This window comes from Protopterus annectens, chromosome 2.part0 (genome assembly GCF_019279795.1).
Source record: "Protopterus annectens isolate FY-2018-M chromosome 2.part0, PAN1.0, whole genome shotgun sequence".
In the NCBI taxonomy this organism is placed as follows: Eukaryota; Metazoa; Chordata; order Ceratodontiformes; family Protopteridae; genus Protopterus; species Protopterus annectens.
The window spans coordinates 692,287,844-692,310,865 of NC_056728.1; the positions used below are offsets into that span (position 1 = coordinate 692,287,844).

At 43.1% G+C, this 23,022-nt stretch overlaps 1 protein-coding gene across 1 annotated transcript in view; it reads left to right on the forward strand.

Annotated features, from left to right (window-relative positions):
* Positions 1 to 23,022, forward strand: part of METAP1 (methionyl aminopeptidase 1) — a gene marked incomplete in the record, with an annotated part of 1,416,310 nt that overhangs the window by 1,176,589 nt on the left and 216,699 nt on the right. Inside the window, 1 exon segment of the mRNA XM_044061024.1 lies at positions 2,395 to 2,526. Coding sequence (XP_043916959.1) covers positions 2,395 to 2,526 — 132 coding nt within the window.

The following is a 23,022-nucleotide window of genomic DNA, read 5'->3' on the forward strand; positions in this document are numbered from 1 at the left end:
CGAGTTACCAGCCCTGATGCACAACCTTCAACGAAGGTACGCCCATTCATGCGTGTCTCCACGCAGAAGACGCTGTAGCTGAGAATCGAACCGGACAGCGTCTTACTGTGAGGTGACAACGCTACCGCAGCACCACCACAGTGGATTTTATTCTAGTGAACCTTCCAGTGCCTTATTTTTGGTTAGTTTAATTTTGGCACTTTCTTTGTTTATTAAATATACTGATCCCAAGGATATTGCCAATATCCTGACAGATCAATTTAGTGCCAACTTCACCCCTATCTCACCCCCTAAAGGTCCATCTCAATGCCTAAAGATTGCCAAATTCCAGTAATCTCGGCCACACAGGTAAAAACCGCACTCTCCAAAGCTAAGAATGCAGCATCCATGGGACCAGATGACATCCCGGGCTGTGTACTAAATGAACTGGCACCTGTTTAATCAAAGCCTCACCTCAGACTTCGTGCCCACTGAGTGGCGCACAGCTACAGTTATCCCACTCCACAAGGGGGGATCCACCTTGGATCCTGTAAACTACTGCCCCATCAGTCTGATGAGCCTGATATGCAAGGTCATGGAACACATTATCATGGAACTTATAAACTAAGACATTGGCAACCTTTAAACACTGGACCCCACCCAGTTTGGGTTTGTGAAGGGCCGATCTTGTCTCCTGAACCTGATTGACTTCTTCGAATCAGTCCCCAGAGCTGTGGACGAGGGTAAGGCCTATCTGGACCTCGCCAAGGCCTTCGACACCATCCACCACTCTGGAATCATAGATAAAGTTACTAAGCTGGCATAAATCCCTATGTCACTCGATGGGTTGCCAACTGGCTTACTGACAGAACCCAGACTGTATAATTAGCCGACTCCAAATCCAGCTCCAGACACGTGACAAGTGGAGTACCTCAGGGTTCAGTCCTGGTACCGCTCTTGTTTGGTATCTAATTCTCTGAAGTACAGGCCAACACTAAGGGACTCTGGTTAACAAAGTTCGCAGATGACTGCAAACTGGGAGCCATTATTGAATCCCTAAATGATGTGGATATTCTACAAAAGGGCCTTACAGAAACAGAAGTTTGGTGCCAGAGCCATGGGTTCAGGCTTAATGCCAAGAAGTCTATAGTTATCCCCTTTGGGGAAAAAACATGTACCCATGAATTACCACATAGGTGGCAGTACACTAAACACCGGAAGTGTGATCAGAGACTTAAGGACACAGGTGGTCAGTGGTCTCAGCTTCGATAACGACATCGCCGCAACAGTCAGGAAATCCTATGCGACACACCTTATCACTAAGGGCTTTTCATCCAGAAAAAAGGAGGTCATTGTCCCAATCTACTCCCTCCCTCATTAGACCTATTATAGAGTACAATGCCCCATTTGGTATGTACCTCACAAGATATCTGCAACAGCTGGAAAGGCCGCAGAAATACCTCACTAAAAGAATCACAGGCCTAAAGCAGATGCCTTATGCTGACCGTCTAAAAAAAAAACTCCAGCTATACTCTGTGGCATATAGTCTACTCAGCGGCGATCTTTTCTTAACTTACAAGGCCTTGTCTAAACCTGAGCTGTTGGACATGCTCAACTTAAAGAAATCCCAATCCCTCAGAGCCACATGCTCCAGGGATCTAAACCTTGTCATCACAATGAACAAAACATGCTGGAGGGATAGGTTCATGACCCAGAGACTCCCCATACTCTGGAATAGACTGTGCCCATACATGTTAAACAGAGCGCCTCCTTGGACCTCTTCAAAAGGAACCTTGACGATAGGATGGGAGATAGGAAATTCACCCCGGAGATCACGTCAGTCGTCCTGCTAGACAGGGGTCTAGGGAAGTAAATATTGTGGGAAGAAATATCGGGGGAATTGTTTGGCTAGGCTTGTATAGGCCCTAGGGCCGATAGCCTAGTACCAACCTGTAAGATTTTCCCATAACCTTGTGACACAGCGTTTTATGTGCTGTAAAAGTTCTTAAAAGTGATATCAAGGACACCAGCAGTTGGTTTTCTTTGCCAGTAGCTGATATCTTTCCTTTGTTGGAAAAACAGATCCATGTACTCAAGATCATTAATGCAGTTGTAAAGCTTTGGTATCATCTAAGTGTTCTATCTACAGAGTACTTGTTTAGTCTCGATTGTACTTCATTTCTGTGACTACACCCTCACTTTGTTATACTAGAGTAGTGCTGAGGACTAGTTGCACATTGCTTTTAAAAAAATGTGATGGAGAATCTTGGTATATGTAAATTAAATTAACTTAAAAATGTATAGATACTTAAAATCCCATGCTAAATGTGGTTTACTTAACTAAAAATAAGTGCATAGGTGTTGAAACGTGATGTGTGAACATGCCATAACTGTGGCTTTATCTCATGTTTGCAGTGGATATTACAGTGTATCATAATGGTTACCATGGAGATCTGAATGAGACCTTCTTTATTGGAGAAGTTGATGAAGCTGGCAAGAAACTAGTACAGACGACCTATGAATGCCTTATGCTAGCTATCGATGCCGGTGAGTTTCCTTTCCCTTCCATTTTTCAGGCCATATGATATGTAATATCCCTGTGTAAATATATTTTAAATGCATTGGCAGGCAATGAAGAGGTCGGATTGTGTGCTTCTGAGTAAAGTGCTTCATGGAGTGTCCATAGTGAAAAGAAAGTAATACATTGGCTGTAATAAAATAGAGGGTGTGTAGTGGGATATTTAACTTTCAGGTAGTGTAAATAATTATGACCTTAAGAGCAAATGTTGCAATGTCTTAATGCTATTTTCAAGAGCAATTTGTTTTTTTTTTTTGGTTGCTTTTATACTGGTGGTTAAAGTGCTGTGCTGCACTTAAGTCCTACCTTTTAGATCACTGTATGTGGTGCTTAAACTATCAGTTTACATGTTTGCTCTATTTCCAAACGTTTCCATGCTCCTCTTCATGGAAAAGTAAAAATACACGAAAATTGTTTTGCCTGCACTGATGTCACCGAAAGTTACAATGATCTTTAACTGCAGTGATAGCAACTCAGAGAAAACTTTAGCTGCATCCATCGATTTTAATGGACACTTGCTGCGCATGCTAAGGGAAGAGTTAATCTCCGTGGAAGATCTCTGAGGTGATACCGCCAAGAGAAACATCAAATTTATTTGGGGCATTGTTTCCATAAAAATAGGTTTATGAAGCTTTTTGTTTAAAAACAGACTCAAATAAATAAGAATGTACTAGAGCAAGATTCATTGCTTCACTTAACTCATTGGTTGCCATGATGCACTATTAAAGAGTGACAAAACATTAAGTATTTTAGTATGTATTCAGTTTTGAGGGTGTCAGGGGTGGAGGTGTTGTCTTGAACTTTCTTTTCTGTAGTGTTGTAGAAACATATTTTACTACGACATCTTTTTTTGTGTGTGGAGTTTGGTTTTCTTGGTTATCAAAGTTCATTTATTTTATAGATTCTCTGCTTTTATTTTGCTTCCTGTACTTGACATAATTTTGTTGACTGTTGGCATTCACTTTTTTTGTGGCTGTCAGGATGGAGTAACTTTGAAAAGATTTTATAGGCATATCTCATAGTAGTAATTTGATGTGGGAGTAGTCTTTATCAGTATTGCAGAGATCCCTTAAGTATGGTAATAGTTTAGAAACTGGAAGCCTGTAATTTGTAGTTTCATGTCTTTTGTCATTGATCAATTTTTTTCCTTCAGATTTCATTAGTGTACTTTTGATGTTCCTGGTTTTGTCTTTTAAAATGTGTGCTGCCAAATATCAGTTTAACATTTGTGGTGGTCTTTTAAAATTTTAAGGAGGCTACTATAGGGTGTTTTGAGGCATACAGTTTTCCTGTTATTGTTCTTGTTTACTATTAAGCCTCCTGGGTTTTTGTTACCTACCGATGTCGAGGGGGAGCCAGATATTATCGGAAGACAGACCCGGGATTACACTGCCTCAAACCCATACAGTTTCTCAGACTCCTGAACGCAGGCCTTCCCCGAGTCCTACGCATGTAAAAGGAAAACAAAACACCTGACTTCACCTTCTGAAGGAGTCCCAGACTGGCAATGATTTACCAGCTGCTTGATGCAGGTCTTCATGGCCCTTCGTCCCACAGCCACTTCCCCTTTCACTATTCCAGTGCTTAGTCCCAGGCTTGCTTCTGCCACTTTTCTCCCTTTGACTACTGCCCACGAAGGAGAGGAAGAACTGGAGCCCTACTACTAATCTTCTGATGAAGCAGTCTCTTATTTCTCACAAATTGTCTCCTCTCTTGAATACTGTTCCCCAGATGAGGAATCCATAGAAGATGACTGTCCTCCAGAGGACATCACGTTTGGGGAGACTGTCTCAAAAATGAAAGAATACTTTAAATGGGACACTTCCCAAATAACTGACACTGAAAGGAGATACTTTGAGCTCTTCCAAGTGGAATTTCTTTCACCTTCAGCCATCCCTCCTGTCATCCCTGGCTACCTTGATGCCTTCAGCTCAGCATCAAAGAACCCAGACTCACAGTTCCCGGCCCCTAAGAGACCTGACAGGTTCTACAAAGTTCCAGATGAACAGAAATTCTAGTAAAGCCACCACTGGCAGAACCTGCTGTAATTGCTGTATCCCCTGATAAGCAGTCTAGACCGATTACTTCATCTTTTCTGCACACTGATAAGGATAGCAAAAGCATGGACAGGATAGGAAAAAAGGTTACACCTCCTCCATCCTAGCCTTCCGAGCGATCAACTATCAAACCCATATGATTAAATATGCCTTGGACCTAGTCTCACAAGCCTCTTCTCTCCTGGCATCCACCCCTGATTGTCCCACTAAATTTGAGATTATATCTGAACAGTCCCTGGCTTCCCAGGTAGCCAAACAGTCTATTAGATGCAGTTACGATGCAGCAGAGGCCTCTGCTAGGTCTGCTGCTTCTGCGTCAGTATTCCGCAGATACTCTTGGCTATGCCTCCAACCCCTACCAGAGGATTTAAAGTCCAAAATCCTAGATGTCCCATTAGACCACAACCTCCTGTTTGGTAACAGTCTGCAGACCTGTTCAGAAACCTGCAGGAAAAAAGTAGAGCTTCAGAACATAAAGCACTTGCTTGTGCCCCCCCCCCATCCCTAAATATATCAGAAATTACCCGGCTAAGACCACCTTTGCCAGGAGGCCCCCCTCCTCTGCTACCCCTTCTTCTTCCAGGCATAGGAGAGGAAGGAACCAGGAGGCAAACCTCCAGAACATTTGCCTCACAACCCAAAGACCGCCTTTCCAGTATAGAAGTGGACCCAACAATGCGTGACTGCCTTGCCCAACTTCCCTTGTCAAGCCCGCCTTTCCCCACTGCCTCCCTAGTCAGCCCGCCTTTCCCCACTGCCTCCCCATTTTGAAATCCATCACATCAGACTGCTGGGTACTGGCAGTCATACAAAATAGATATTTCCTTTCTTGGAAGGAAAACCCCCTTCCAAGGCACATTCCTTTTCCCCCAAAAAATCAACTCTGCTTCTTCCCTCACGTACTACAAGACCTTCTGAGATTAGGAACCATAGAACCTATCCCTCCAGGCCAGGCAAGAAACTGTTTCTACTCAAAACTTTCTGGTCCCAAAAAAGATGGCCCTTGGAGACCAATACTAGATTTATCCTTTCTAAACCTTTTCCTAAAAGTTCCATCATTCAGAATGTTATCCCTTGAAACCCTTCTTCCTTTATTGCCAGCCCAGGCCTTTATGGCCACGCTAGACCTAAAGGCAGGATATCTCCATATTCCCGTAAAACCCTCCAACAGAAAAGTTTTATGTTTCCTGGGCCCTGCTCTCATTTTCAGTTTGCACCCTTGCCTGTTGGTTTGTCTACTGCACCCAGGGTATTTACAAAATGCCTAGCCCTAGCCATAGCTTTCTGCAGACCCAAAGGTGTCTAAATCTACCCCTACCTAGACGACATCCTCATTCTAGCAGAAACCGAGGACACCCTCCAAAATCATCTTGGGTTCATCACTTCCCTACTTCACAGCTTGGGATTCACCCTCAACCTCCTAAAATCATCCTTAATCCCTCAGCAGGACAAGATTTTCTAGGCTGCAGGATCAGAACAGACCTGATGTGGGCTTTCCTCCCCTAGGACAAAGTCCTGTTACTCGCCACTCACTTCCAAAGCCTATTGCAGGTTCATCAGTTATCTGCAAGACAATTCCTGCAGATCCTGTGACTTAAGGCAGCCACCATCCCGATGCTGCCCCTAGCCAGAATGCACATGCAAAAGCTCCAGTGGTACCTGAAAAATGTATGGTCACAACACCAACATTCCTTAGAGCAAGAACTTACCCTCCTGCCTTGCCTAAAAGCAGAACTAAGGTGGTGGATCCAAATACTTCTGAACCTAAGCCTTCCGCTACAACCACTCTCCCCAACCCAGTATATGTATACAGATGCATCAGACCTGGGGGGGGGGGGGGGCTACCATGAAAGTTTTCATGGAACAGGAGGCATGGAATCCTACCCTCCAAGAGAAACATTTCCATATCAGTGTGAGGGAAATGACTGCAGTTCTAGCTGTGTAAAAGCCTTCCTATCCTTCAACCGGGGCCCCCTTCAGATATTCACAGACAACACCACAGTCATGTGGTGCATCAACAAACAGGGAAGAACCAAGGCTTACCTCCTATGCCTGATAACACTACAAATTTGGGACCTCATCTCCAGGCACAACTTAACCCTGCAGACAACATACATCCTCTCTCAGGACAACAAGTGAATATTCTCAGCAGAACATCCTCTTTACAGCATGAGTGGATGTTGAACAGAGATACCTTTCTAGACGTTGTCCACCAGTGGGGCACACCTCAGGTAGATCTGTTTACCTCCCCACAGAACAGACAATTGAAAAAATTCTGCACCAAGGTCCACTCTCCACTTGCCTGGAGGGTAGATGTCTTAAGCATTCCATGGAAGGGACGGTTTCTATATGCTTTCCCACCCTTCCTCTCATTCAAAAAGTCCTCCTGAAAATCAGGAAGGACAAACCAAAGATGTTGCTGGTGACTCCCTACTGGCCAAGGCAGCACTGGTTCCCCCCTACTTCTGTCATTAGCCAAGGGCAAATCACTACATGTTACCCCACAAGGTGGACCTTCTCACACAACAAACTGTAACTCTAATTCATCCTCACCAGCAGATGTTAGGCCTAACAGTCTGGGTGATGAGCTTTTAATCCCATTCAGACATCACTACTCAGAGGACTTGCTTTTAGTCTTGAGGGAGGCCAGGAATCCAACTACTAGGAAATCCTACTTATCAAATTGGGCAAGATTCTCCAAATGGTGTCTCCATAAGGACAGGGACCCCTGCCAGGCAGACTCCCCCAATCCTTACCTGTGTGTGTGAACTAATTAAGGCTGATCTTTTGTACTCTACAGTAAAAGTCCACCTGTCAGCAATTTCAGCCCATCTACCACTACACTTCCCCCTTTACTATCCAGGCTAGATGTAAAACTATTTCTGAAAGGTGTCTTACACGTCAGACCACCAAGAAAACCCATCTCAGCCCCCTGGGTCCTAAATTTCATTTAGCAAATACTAACATTGGCCCCATTTGAACCAGCTAGTGCTGCTACACTCCAAATGTGTACATGGAAGACCGCACTGCTGGTAGTCCTTTCCTCAGTTAGAAGAGTGTCAGACAGTTACAAGCTCTTATGGCCTTCTCTCCCTAAACTACCTTCCATAAGGATAGGGGTGACCCTATGCACTAACCCTTCCTTCATGCCTGAAGTGGTCTATGAACTGTCCCTTAACCAGTTCATTCACCTGCCCACCACCTTTCCCTCTCCAATCAAAGACAGTGAGAGCATACTCCATTCCCTGGATGTGCACAGACGACTAAGATTCTACCTATAAACAAGAAAAATAGAGTAATTCCACTAAGGCACAACTCCACTTGTATTTTTCACATGAACGAGCTTTATTAAAACACACTTTCTTCAGAATAAAACCGTAAACGCTGTTATCACCACAAATGCGTTTTCATCCTCTAATGACTTCCTCAGATGAAATAGAAATGCATACCTTTTACAATTCTTCCCCTATAATACCCTCTACTTAATTAATAATGCTATACAATTGGTGTATATTCTTAATGTGGTCACATATAATTGATATTCAATCCTATGAAACTTTTTTTAAAAATATTCCTTTAAAACAGTCCTTTAAAATAGTTCTAAACACATACATAAATATATATAAATATGTAAATATCCACAACACCTTCTCTAAACTCTGTTAAATGTAAATAAATACAGATACAAGTACAAATACAGTTTAGTTTTATGCTTGTTAAAAACCTTATAAAACTATTCTTCCATACAATAGCACCATCTTGTGTCCAAAGATGGAATTAGTCCTATACAGGTGCTTTTTAAATAAATGGCTCAAACAGTGGTATTTACTAAAAATAGTAAAAGGCATACATTTTCCTTGTTCTCTTTTTGAACCAAAATAAATTATTGCACATACACTTAGATATTGCAGTCCTTGGCTTTAAACCTAGGGCAAGTAGTATTGCATTTTTTAAAACAAAGGTTGTGCTTACAAAGTTTAATGTACACAATTCCTATTTTTCTTTAAACCAAAGGAGTACATTTTTCCAGAATCACTAAAGCTTTGCAGCCCTTAGCTTTAAGACTGGGGCAAGTGATACTGCATCATTCAGACCTGGAAATCTAGTAGCTTCTAGGGATAGTTGCCAAAGTAATTCTTTCTTCAATGGAAGTCTCCCATGGACCTCCTCTTATGTCCTTTGGAATTACTTCCAATACAAAGAATTTAAATTTTCCTTCTTGACAACTTATTGTATGTCTGTAAAGAGTATTTTTTTCTAATTTCATAATTATGCTCATAGATTCTATTTTTTAGCGTTCTTTCCGATTTACCTACATAAAATGCTTCACAATGATCACAAAGCCCTATGTACACTATACCACTAGTGTCACAATTCGCATAGTCCCTACAACTAAGTCTATCCCTACTGCTAACCAAAATAGTATCCCTCATAACAATATACGGGCACTGGAAGCATCGTCCACATTTAAAGGTCCCTACTTTACCCTCTCTACACTTAGGGCCATCTTTTTTACCTTCTAATATAGCCTTTAGACTTCTACCCCTTCTGTATGTACATCTTGAAGGGTTTTCAAAAATACCCTCTAAGTCGGATAGTTCACCAAATCTATTCCATTCCTCTTCTAACAATTTTCTTATTCTTACTGCATTTCCATTGTAATCGGTCACAAAATTTCTTTCACCTTCAAAATTCACTGTTTTAACCTTTTCCTTACTAAGTCCTGTTTTGTCCCCCAAAATGAGTTTAAATCTATCCTGCCTTCCTTGTCTAACTTCTTTTTCTATGTTTTTTATAAATTTGTCACCGTAACCTCTTTCTGTAAACATTTCCCTCGATATTTTACATTCCTGATAGTCACATTCTCTGGATGTCATACGACTACCCCTAAACATATTGTCCCTTAATTCCTTTTTTCTGGTGTAAGGGATGTGCACTATTGTGCGCTAAATATGAATTTGAAAGTTTCTTTCCGATAAATCTTAGAACTGAAAATACCTTCCCATTTCTTTATAGAAATGTCCAGATACTCCAATTCATCTTTAATCTTGTATGTAAAATTTAGAAAATCCGTTGTTTTTGATATATAGTTTAAAAATTCAAAAAACATGCTTTCAGAGCTCATCCATAAAAAGCACATGTCATCCAGGTACTGCTTGTACAATTTCCAATAATTTACATATTTGGAATTAATGTATTTTTCCTCCCAAACTGAAATAATTATGTTGGCGTATGTAGGGGCACACCTTGCCCCATCGCTACTCCCTGCACTTGTTTAAAAAAAAAAACCCTTCATAATGTACAACATTATTTTCTAAAACCATTTCCATCAAAGTTAAAATAAGATAAAAATATCCATTATTAAACTTACTATACTTAATTAGGGCTTCCTCAAACCATTTCATTCCTTCATCATACAGTGTTGATGAGACAATAGTTATAAAAGTCATTCTCTCATCATATAGCTCATTTGTTATACTATGTAGTAGATCCCAAGAGTCTCTCTTACTACACCCTGGCTTCCTAATGCCATGTCTTTAAGCTTAGTTTCCAACCATCTGGCCAAAGGTGCTGTTATAGACCCTTCTGAGGACACTGTAGGCCTCATAGGTGGGTCTTCTATATCTTTGTGCACATTTGGAATCCCAAAGATGGTAGGTATTTCTGTTTTTTCTACATACAAAAACTTGAAAGTCTCTATTCTTATCAGTCCTTCCAACAGTAAGTAATTTAAAATTAAATAGATTTTTCTATTACCTATATTTATTTCATTAAGTGAAACTCTGATGCATCTATTTGTATTCTCCAATATATCCATTATCTTTCCTTCATACTCCATTTGGTCCATAAGCACTGTCCCCCCTCCTTTATCCAGTGTCCTCTTTCATTTCATTTAATAATTTATTTTCTTCCTTTGTTATATTGTACTCTGTCTTTCTCTTAGAAAGTTCTGATCTTATTTTTCTCTCCATTATTAACTCAAAATTTTTTAATTATGGGTGTAAGGGTGGGTTAAACTTGCTTTTCTTAATTCCTCCATGCCTCACAAGTTTGTATTATGTCCTTTAAAGAAAAGCTCAAAGATGTTCATCGTGTTTCACTGTTGCAGTCATTACACTTATCCTGCTGGCAGGCGACCCGTAGTCTGCCGTAGTTCCAAAGTCTTGGTCCGGCGTCGGTTGCTGTCGCCTCTTCCCTGACGTCAGTGTGCCAGGGGTATAAAAGTAGCAACCAACACCATTTTCTTAAGTCTTTCTTGCCGCGCAGTGCCCGAAGCAAAAGCAGTTCGCAAGTGCTGGTTGGCCGACTCCTGAGATTTTCAAAATTGAATTTCAGAACCAAAGTCTTCAATAAAGCTAAGTACCCCGTTGGGGAAACTTTTTCGTGCTCCAGACCGATGTCAGTAAAAGTTAATAATTATATTTCTTGTGGGAAGCAAATACCTCATAAGGACTTCCACTCTTACTGTATTCCTTGCCTAGGCCCACAATGTTACTAGTTGTCGGTTTTGTGCTAGATTCAATAAATGCACTATTAAACGCCGGTTTGATTTTTGCCTTACATTATTTTGGATGAAGATTTAATTATATAATGCCATCGGAACAACCGACCGGAATGTATAAAAAAAAACGCAAAGAAAAAGACAGGCATCCGAGGTTCAAAACCGATGAAGCCTCTTCTAGGCAAGTCGCCAGTTCTCAGTGAGGCGCTTTCGCAGCCCCTGACACCCGCTACCTCAGAGCCACAGGCCGTAACAGACAGCCACATGGAGACACCAAGGCCTGTGGAAACTCAAGGTATTGGGCCTACGGAAACTATACCCTCAGATGGGTCCAGAGCCGCTGAGCATGCACTGGCTTCTGAGGGTGTTTTCGGACCTTCACAGCTTACAATTAAGGCTTCTACAGCAGCAAAGTCAAAAACATCATTAAAGACAAGGAAACAAGTGCAGCATTCTCCAGAACAGTCATCCATGCCAAAGAAAGAAATGCTTAAAATGGCCGAAGACCTTATTACTTTAATCAGGGGCTCCCATTCTTCTCCTGACAAAAGGCCTAGGCAAGACACAGATTATGATTCCTCTGATCAGGTTTCCATTTCCTCTGATTCTTCTGATGAGGGCTATTCTCTCCCTCCCTATGAGGACTCTGAGTCCATTCGTTCAGCCTCACCGCCTGAGGATTATTCTTTTGGGGGAAACCCTGCACACCATGAGGGAGTGTTTCCATTGGGAGAGCCAGGATTACTCAGAATCCAAGAAAAGGCTGAGAGATTTCCTTTTATTGCCTCAGCACAGGCCCCTGGCTATCCCCCCCCCTGTGCTTGATATTGTAGATGATGTTTTTTCTGAATCCAGTCTGTCTCCTGACTCCTTTACCCCCTGCACCAGTAAAGCCAGAAAGGTACTACAGGGTCCCTGACTCTCATAAATTTCTTTACAAAACCCCCGCTGCAGACCCAGAAACAATTTCTGAGGGTCCTAAAGGGGTTAAGGCTTCCACTGCCAAACATCCTGTCCTCTCAGATAGGGATTCCAGAGCTCTGGACAGATGGGGGAAAAAAGTTTACACTTCTGCTACTTTAGCTGTAAGAGCTTTAAGCTGTCAGTTTCATATGCTTAAATGTCAGCAGTACCTCATGTCATTGTTGAAGCAGAAAGTGGTTACAAATATAGAAAGTCCTGACATTAAAGAAATGCAGGATTTATAGCATGCAGTTGAACAAGTGGGAAAGCATACTCTGCAGTGTGGTTTTGATTCATTAGATGTGGTTTTGATTCATTAGAGGCTTCTTGTAGAGCCGCAGTTACAGGCTCTGTTATTCGAAGGTATGCTTGATTGAAAGAACAAAGTTTACCTGACCATGTTAAATTAAAATTATTGGATGCACCATTACAGCATGATACTTTGTTTGGTGTTAAGGCAGAAGAGGTGTTAAAGAAAATGGAGGATAAAGCAAAGTCAATACAAACGGTGAAAGATTTCTTATAGGTTCAACCACCTAGATTTAGCAGAAACTGGCCTTCAAACAATTGGTCCTTTCCAGTGTCAGGCCGCAAAGAGGCAGATACAGATGCCCAAGAGGCAGATCTCAGCCCCAAGGCTCCTACAGACCTAAACAATGGGGTGCTACAGCCCCCAAAGGAGGAGAAGACAAATCACAACCTTATAGGAAATCATCATGACTTTCCTCTGCAAATGCCAAGCTCTTACCAGTTGACAGCACCCCTAGGGGGCAAGCTAGCACTTTTCTTAAAAAAATTGCTACATGATCACTCAAGACCAATGGGTGCTGAATATTGTTTCTCAGGGGTACAGATTCCACTTCCACACGCTTCCAAAACCAAAAGGTATGCCAAACCTGCCACAAAACCAGTGGGCAGAGGCACAAAAACAGATTGCGGCACTTACGGATATGGGAGCTATTCAAAAAGTTCCACAAGAAGAACAGGGGCAAGGATTTTACTCAAGACTTTTCTTAGTACCCAGAAAAGACAAAGCCTGGACCTGTCAATCCTAAATACTTTCCTGGATGTTCCAAAATTCAAAATGTTAACACTACAACAACTTCTGCCCATGCTGGGCAAGGAGGCTTGGCTAGTAACTTTGGACCTCAAGGAGGCATACCTGTACGTCCCAATCAGACAATAGTGCAGAAGATACCTCAGATTTATAGCAGGCTGAATGCATTACCAGTTCTCTGCACTGCCCTTTGGCTTATCTGCTGCGCCCAGGGTCTTCACAAAATGCCTGGCACCAGTAATTGCATTTTGCAGACAAAAAGGAATTCAAATATATCCCTACTTGGATGACTGCCTTATTCAAGCAGAGAGCAAAGACATTCTTCTAAAGCACCTGGCATTTCTAAAAAGATTGCTAATTTGCCTAGGGTACACAGTAAACTAAAAGAAATCAAAAGTAATGCCCTCTCAAGAGATAATATTCCTGGGTGCAAGCTTAAATACAACTGCCCAGATGGCTTATCTCACACCAAACAAACAAAAGCAACTGACTCATTACTTTCAAATGATGGCAGCAAAGACCCAGCTCCCTGCAAGAAAAATTCTGCAGGCCCTGGGATTTATGGCATCCTGCATTCTACTAATTCCATATGCAAAGCTGCATATGAGGAAACTACAATGGTATCTAAAAAAGTGTTTGGACTCAGCATTGTCACAGCTTAGAGACGGTCATAACCTTGATTGCTTGCCTACAACAGGAGTTTCGATGGTGGTCCCAGGCCTGTCACCACAACAAGGGACAGCCTTTCACCTTACCTACAGCCAGGCAGACAATAACAATGGATGCATCGGATTATGCCTGGGGAGCACATATGGCAGGAAAATGTATTCAGGGCACGTGGCCCAAGGAACAAATGCATTTTCACATCAATCAAAGAGAGATGGTAGCTGTACAGAATGCCCTGACAGCCTTCAAGGACCTAATACATCCAGGACAACTATTAATAAAGACGGACAATACCACTGTTGTGGTACATAAATGAGCAAGGGGGCACACATTCCTACCCCCTATGCAGACAAGTCATGACTTTGTGGAACACAGCACTGACCTACCAGGTACATCTGCAAGCACAATTCCTGCCAGGAACAAAAAATACACTGGCAGACGAACTCAGCAGAAATCTAATGGAGCCTCACGAATGGAAGCTAAATCCACAAGTGTTCAACATGATAATAAGGAAGTGGGGACGCCCAGACATAGATCTTTTTGCTTCCCCTCACAATTACCAAATACAGAAATTTTGCACAGGGACTTATCACTCTCAAGCATGGAAAGTGGATGCTCTATCATTCATCTGGAAAGACCTGACAGTCTATGCCTTCCCTCCAATGCCTCTTCTCACCAAGGTGCTTCTAAAAGTCAGACAAGAGAGACCAAAAATGATCCTGATTGCACCAGACTGGCCACGCCGACACTGGTACCCAATCCTAAAGAGTTTGTCCCAAGGTCCACCTTGGCCTCTACCTCAAATCCCTCATCTTCTGACGCAACAAAACAATCAGATTCTGCACAGTCAACTCAGAACCTTAAACCTGGCAGCATGGCAGATAATGTAGCCACTCAGACTGCACCTCTCTCTAAAGCTGTTATGGATGTTATTTTGGAAGCCAGGAGGCCCAGCACTAGGAAATCTTATGCAGAAAAATGGAAGAGATTCTGTGCTTGGAACCAGGCACAAGGGCTCGAACTACTTGTTCCTAATATACCTCAGATTTTGCAATACCTGACTGAGATGTTGGACAAAGGCCTATCTTTTTCATCCATTAAAATCCTAGCCTCTGCCATTTCAGCGCATTACAATACGGATCCCCCTATTTTTTCACATCTTCTACTATGACAATACCTCAGAGGGGCAAAAAATATAAGACCCCCTTGGAGAGCACCAGTACCTACTTGGGACCTCAATTTTGTTTTAGAAAAACTAACACTACCTCCATTTGAACCAGCCAGCACAACTGATCTAAAATTCTTGTCATGGAAAACTACTCTGCTCCTAGCAATAACTTCAGCAAGAAGAGTCTCAGAGTTACAGGCATTGATGGCTGTGGATCCTTTCCTCATTTTTCATCAGGACAGGGTTTCTCTTAGGACAAACCCAACATTCATGCCAAAAGTGGTCTCCAATGTGGCCTTAAACCAAACCATTCATTTACCTACTTTTTACCCAAATCCACAGAATAAAGGGGAAAAACTTCTGCATGCTTTGGATATACACAGGCAGCTACAATTCTACTTGGACAAAACAAAAGCTTTCAGAAAAACTGAGCCACTGTTTGTAGCATATGCTGCAGGATCACAAGGAAAGCCTATTACAAAGCAGACAATCTCCAAATGGATAGGACACTGCATCCGCTTCTGTTGTGCACAACATGGCAAATCTGTGTCTAAGGACATTGGGCTTCATTCTACCAGTGCAGCAGCCACTTCATCAGCTTTCCTCAGAGGAGTACCTACCAAAAACATATTAGAAGCTGCAAACTGGAGCTCAGTGCACACTTTCACCAAGCACTACCACTTCACTCTCTACTCCAAATCCAGAGCAGGCTTTGCCACTGCAGTCCTGCAGGGCTTGTTAGCCTCGCCAAACCCAACTTAGACCCAGCTTCAGCTTTGGGATTCTACCCAAGTGTAATGACTGCAACAGTGAAACACGCTGAACATAGTACAGGTGTGTACCTACCATAAATGTAGATTTTCGAGTATATTCACTGTTGCAGTCCAGGTTACCCACCCACCATCCCCCTCTTTGCTGGGACTATTCTGTACTTCTCAACTCTATACAACCTATGTGGTGTATTTGCTTGTAGATGAAGGAAATGTTTATAGTAACATATGCATGGTTATTTGGCATATTTTTATCTTTTCAGCCTTCCTCTCTGGGGGCATCTGACATCTGGGGCAAGAAAAACTGAAGAAAATGGCGTCTGTTGCTACTTTTATACCCCTGGCGCACTGACGTCAGGGAAGAGGCGACAGCAACCGACGCCGGACCAAGACTTTGGAACTCGGGCCGACTACAGGTCACCTGCCAGCAGGATAACCCAAGTGTAATGACTGCAACAGTGAATACATTCGAACATCTACATTTATGGTAGGTACACAGCTGTACTTTTTTCTTCCTCAAAAATAGTTTTGTCAGTTAGTACTTTACCTATATCTGCGTTCCTTTTAGGTACAAATTTAAAACCCTTAGATAATAATGAGAAATGTGTTTCATTAATTTCCTTATTACTATAGTTGTATATATTGTACCCTTTATAACTATATTTGCTACCTTCAAAAACAATAGTTTCATCCACACTGGGAATATTTACCTGTTCCACTGTTTGAACCTGTTGTTGCTGTTTCCCTCCCCCCGTACCCCCCATACTGGTAGTTTTTTTGATAGTTGTTCTTGATTGTTTCTGATGTCCGTAAAGGGGGATATTCTGAGGGGTCATTAATGTTTTCTATCTGTTCTCCTACTTCCTGCCCCATCCGTATCCAAAAAAGGGGGCTTTCTCCATCCTTCCTCATACCTATTATACTTTTTACCACGGTTTGGTGGACGTTCAAAAGACATGCGTGAATGGGCGTGCCTTCGCTGAAGGTTGAACGTCGAGCTGGCACCTCTGCGTTCGTGAAAATCTACTGTCAATCATTAGCGGACCGGAGTTCCACTGTGGCGACCCCTAACTGGGCAAAGCCGAAAGACAACAACAACTAACAAACTCCCTCAGTTTGGGGTAACTAACCTTGTCTTTGTATTCTTTAACATCTCTCTCAATTTTCCTTCTTTTCCTTTCATATCCATTTCTTATTTTAACTTCAGTTTTGTTGAATGTGCCATAATACTTTCTCTTCCCATCCTCAATCGAGAACATGAGGTCATTAGTAATTTTATGGTTAATTTCATCAATCCTACCGTACAAAGATTCTACCTAGACAAAACTAAGCCCATCAGAAAATCTGCCCAACTGTTTATATCCTTTCACCCTAGCAGTCTCCAAACAAACCATTTCTTGTTGGATCAGGAAAACTATTTCCTTCTGCTACTCCAACCATGGCAAGTACCTACACCAGGGGGTAAGAGCACACACTACCAGGGGTGTGGCAACCTCCAAAGCCTTCCTCAAAGGCCTGGGCACAGCCTCCATCCTGGATGCAGCCCACCTGGTCCACAATATACACCTTCACCAAAAACTACAAATTGGACCATGTCTCCAGAGCCGAGGCAGGGTTTGCTAGAGCAGTCTTGCAGGGTTTAGTGGAATCTGCTACATCTACCTCCACCCTTCCCTCTAATTAAATTGTGGTACTCTCCCACATTAAGAATACTGCAACATAGGAACAGAAGGACATATAGTTGTGTAAAATCTTATCATAACTTCAGATTCTTTCTCTTTCATGTTGCAGTATTCCTTCCTACCCACTCATCCCCCTTTTTTCACTACTGACATAACTTTAGGGTGCTCTGAAGCTCTACTGTAGATCAGGGCATACAAGCCAGCATACGATACTTTTCACCTCTGCCTGACATCTCTTGTTCTCTATGGGAGTGTCTGGGCATTTAAGTTCTGTGGTTTGTGTGTGCAGATGTCACATTTAAGCTCCCTGGTTTATGGCCCTACGTGTGACGTCCCACACACCTACAGCAGCCAGGCTTAATCTTTTGTATAGGAGCCAATGTTCGGGTCGCCTGAGGCGGGGAATCACACACTAAGAATACTGCAACATGAAAGAGAAGGACATCTAAGATTATGGTAAGATTTTGCACAACTATTCTTTCCCCTTATCTCTTGAGGCAATCTAAATACCATTGTTGGTATTACTTCCCTTTTCCTTAGAAAAGCTTTTTTTTTTTTTTATGTATATTTATCGGTTTCTCTTTAGAGTTTGTAATTTCTATTGTTTTGTTTGATATACATATCTGCTATTTGTTCCCACCATGTCTGAAAAGAAGGGGGCAATAGGTTTCAAGCAATGCGATCAATGCTGTTGCAAAATGCTTTACTCGGACACTCGTATATCTTGTCTCTACTGCCTGGGTGTTCCGCACCTCTCTATTCAGCCATGCGAAATTTGTAAAGGGTTCAGTTCTCTTACCCTAAATGAGAGAAAGAACAAACCAATTCTAAAAGGCCTTCTAAAAACTCCTTTTTCCGCGGCTATTTCTGGGTCAGAGGGCTCACTCCCTCCTAAGAAAGAGCATAAGAGAAGTCACTCTGTTCCTTCTTCGCCTCATTCTAGTGACAATCTACTGAACCGAAACCAAAAATACCTAAATTGGCACCAACAGCTTTGGCTTCAGGGTGTCAATTGCCCTCTGTGGTGCTGACCCCTCTGTTCCAACACCACGATCATCTACTTGGGTACTGACTTCAGTGACACTGCCTCTGGCACCAGCGATGGTACCGATTAATGTCCATTGCACCGACCATGGCTCCAACTAGTGCTTCAGCCCCATCCTATTCGGCACCAATATAGTACATCCAATACCGGTCACCTCCCCCCTCCCTATACATCTTGCTGGTCCTGAGACCACAGTGCTGATAGGAGAAACTTTACCTTGGACCCGATACTCCCCTATGGCAGATCCATTCTTTAGGCAGCAGTTAGCCCTTTCTTAGAACAGCCCAATTCTCCGTCGGAGATATCAACCCGATCCTCCAGCAGCCTCTCGGAATTGGACATGGTGTGACTTGGGGATCAGCTGCTTATGGCCAGAGGGATTTCAGCATCTTCCAGGACTCCCCTCCCAAACGGAGTTTGTAGTTTTTCTCCATGGACTCCTGCATATTCTCCTCCTTTGACCTCCTCGCAGGTATTAAAGCAACTGGCATCGATGCCTGATGTTCATCGTGCATACAGCTGCAGTCATAACAGATGGGTTATCCTGCCGTCAGGGGGGTCCTCGGTCGGCCGAATTCCTAAGTCTAGGTCCGGCGTTGGTTGTCGTCGCTTCTTCCCTGACGTCAGTGCGGCAGGGGTATAAAAGAGTCAGCTGATGCCATCTTCTTCAGTCTTTCTTGCCGCGCGGTGCCAGAAGCAGAAGCAGTTCGCAAGTGCTGGTCGGCCAGCTCCTGAGATTTACGAAAATATTTCAGCCGAAGTCTTTTTGAAAGCTAAGTACCCCGTTGGGAAAACTTTTCCTGCCTCAGACCGATGTCAGACAAAGTTAATAATTGCATTTCATGTGGAAAGCAAATACCGCATAAGGATTTCCACTCTTTCTGTATTCCTTGCTTAGGCCCAGACCACGACGTTTCGGCCTGCCGTTTTTGTGCTAGAGTCAACAAACGCACTATTAAGCATCGGGTGGAGTTCGCCCATCACTATTTTGGTAAAAAATTTAATTACATTATGTCGTCGGATACTCTGACTCCAGTTTTGGGTAAAAGACGCAAGGATAAGGACCGACATACGAGGTCCGCAACTTCTACTGACACCACACTAAGGCCGACTACCGGTTCTCCAGTTCTCAGTGAGGCGCCTACGCAGCACCTGACTACCGATGACACTTCATTACCGGTGTCTTCTGTGCCCGAGGTCGCAGGCTCCTCGGCCCCCACTCCGACTACAGATACCGATGCCACTTTTGGTGGGGAAACCCAGAGTTTAGACAGGCCTGCCATTTCTCAAGGTGTCTTCAGGCCTTCCTCCTCCTCCATTAAGGCTTTCACAAAATCTAAAGCAGCCATGAAAACTAAAAAACAAGGACCACAGACCCCCCTCTCAAGGCCCTATGCCTAAAAAAACAGATGCTCAAAATGGCTGAGGATTTGATTACTCTTATCAGGGGTTCTCAACCCCCCTCGGACAAAAGGCCCAGATTAGAGGAAGACTACCCTTCCTCAGATCAAGCCTCTATTACCTTTGAACATTCTGAGGACCAGGAATATACATATTCTCCTTTTGAAGACTCTGATGCAGAGGAGTCTATTCCCTTGGTCTCCCCCCTGAGGATTACTCTTTTGGGGAAACCCTACATACTTTGAGGGAACACTTTCACTGGGAAGGCCAAGACCACTCAGATTTCAAGAAAAGGCTCAGGGATTTTCTCTTGCTCCCCCGGCATAGGCCTCTGGCTATCCCTCCTGTCTTAGATATATTAGATGATGTGTACACAGAAGCCAGCCTCAACCCATATTCTTTACCTCCGGCTCCTGTTAAACCTGACGGGTATTACCAGGTTCCAGATTCACACCAGTTCCTATACAAAAGCCATACTGCTGACCCAGAAACTATTTCACAGGGTCCCAAGGGAATTAAGGCCTCTACTGCTAAAAACCCATTACCTTCAGAGAGAGATTCCAGAGCTTTAGAAAGGTCGGGGGAAAAAGTGTATACCTCTGCCACTTTAACCATGAGGGCATTAAACTGTCAGTTCCATATGTTAAAAGTATCAACAGTTTTTATTATCAGAGTTGAAAAGCAAAATGACACAACCTGAGCAACCAGATTTAAAAGAGTTGCAGGATTTGTTGCATAGTGCAGAGCAAGTGGGTAAACATACCTTGCAATGTGGTTTTGATGCTTTAGAGGCCTCATGTAGAGCTGCTGTTACAGGGTCTGTCATACGTGTAGACATGCTTGGCTCAAAGAACAAGCCTTACCAGATCATGTCAAAGCTAAATTACTGGATGCACCTCTTCAAAAAGATGTATTGTTTGGTGTTAAAGCTGAGGAGGTACTAAAGAAAATGGAGGAAAAGGCAAGATCAATGCAAACAGTGAAAGATTTCCTGCAGGTACAACCTCCACGTTTCAGCAGAAACTGGCCTTCAAAAAATTGGTCCTTTCCAGCCACGGACAGACCTCAAAGAGGCAGATACAGGCGCCCGAGAGGTAGAGGGCAATCTCAAGGATCATTCGGAGGCAGGCAATGGCAAGCACCAACCCCAAGAGGTGGAGAAGATAGATCACAGTCATTCAGAAAGCAGACACAATGACTTTCCTCTTTACCTGCCAAGCAAAGCTTTAATGGCAGCACCTTTAGGCGGAAAACTGGCATTATTCTCAAAACATTGGCATATTGTCACAAAAGACAAATGGATCCTGGACATTATAGACAGAGGCTACAGATTCCACTTTCACACCCTTCCAAAAATGAGAGGCGTTCCAAACCTGCCACAAAATCAAAGGGCAGAGGCACAAAAACAAATTTCAGCTCTCATGGACATGAAAACTATTCAAGAGGTGCCTGCAAAAGAACAAGGTCAAGGGTTTTATTCCAGACTATTCCTGGTACCAAGGAAGGACAAAGACTGGAGACCTATTTTAGATCTATCCATCCTAAACACATATTTACAGGTACCAAAATTCAAGATGCTCACATTACAGCAGCTTCTTCCCATGCTGGGCAAGGAGTCTTGGCTGGTAACATAGGACCTCAAGGAGGCATACCTGCGTGTCCCTATCAGACAAGATTGCAGAAGATACCTCAGATTTCTTGCAGGTTCAACCCATTATCCGTTCTCTGCATTGCCCTTTGGCTTATCTACTGTGCCCAGAGTGTTTATGAAATGCCTGGCATCAGTAATTGCCTTCTGCAGACTTCAAGGAATACAAATATACCCATATCTGGACGACTGCCTGATCCAAGCGGACAGCAAGGACATACTTCTGAAACACCTGGCGTTTGTAATAAGACTGTTGAACTTTCTGGGATACACAGTCAACAAAAAGAAATCAAAACTAATACCTTCTCAAACAATAATTTTCCTGGGTGCCAGCTTGAATACAAACACCCAGATGGCCTACCTCACGCCAGACAAACAAGGGCAACTATCTCAATACTTCAGCAAAATGGCAACCTTCACCAGGCTGACTGCAAGGAAAGTCCTGCAGGCTCTGGGATTCATGGCATCTTGCATCCTGCTGATCCCATGTGCAAAGCTGCATATGAGGAAACTTCAATGGTACCTAAAAAACCTATGGTCTCAACACAGCCACAGTTTGGAAACAATTATACCACTCATTCCATGTCTTCAAAAGGAATTTCTGTGGTGGGCTCAAGCATGCCAAAGAAACAAAGCAAATCAAATCATCACAACAGACACCTCTGACTACGCCTGGGGAGCACACATGAAAGATCAGTGCATTCAGGGAAAATGGTCCCAAAAAGAGAAGCACCTACACATCAACCAAAAGGAAATGCTAGCAGTGCAAAATGCTATTATGGCCTTCAAAGACCTACTGCATCCAGGCCAGCTATTGATATGGACAGACAACACCACAGTGATGTGGTACATAAACAAACAGGGGGAACTCATTCATACCCCCTGTGCAGACTAGCCATGACCCTTTGGAACACAGCTCTGGAATTGCAAATCCAACTTCAGGCACAATTCCTACCAGGGAAGGAAAACACACTGGCAGACAGCCTAAGCAGAAATATGGCAGATCCACACGAATGGAAGTTGCATCCTCAAGTTTTCGCAAAGATAACTCAGGCATGGGGACAGCCAGACATAGATCTCTTTGCTACCCACAGAAATTACCAACTGAAAAAATTTTGCTCAAGGACCTATCATCCGCAGGCCTGGAAAGTGGACGCACTTTCCTTCAATTGGACAACATTGACAGTCTATGCCTTTTCGCCTCTCCCTCTGCTGCCCAAAGTTCTACTAAAAGCCAGAGCAGAGAGGCCAAAAATGATTCTCATTGCTCCAGACTGGGCAAGACAACACTGGTATCCACTCCTGAAGAGCCTGACGCATTCCCCACCATGGATCCTACCTCCAGTGCCTCTTCTGTTGACCCAGCACAACTTCAAAACTATTCACAGCCAGCTCAAGACCCTAAATCTAGCCGCATGGAGAATCCCTTGATTTCACAACAGACCCTCCTCTTCAAGGAGGTGCAGGATGTCATCTTGGGAGGCCAGAAGACCTTCTACTAGAAAA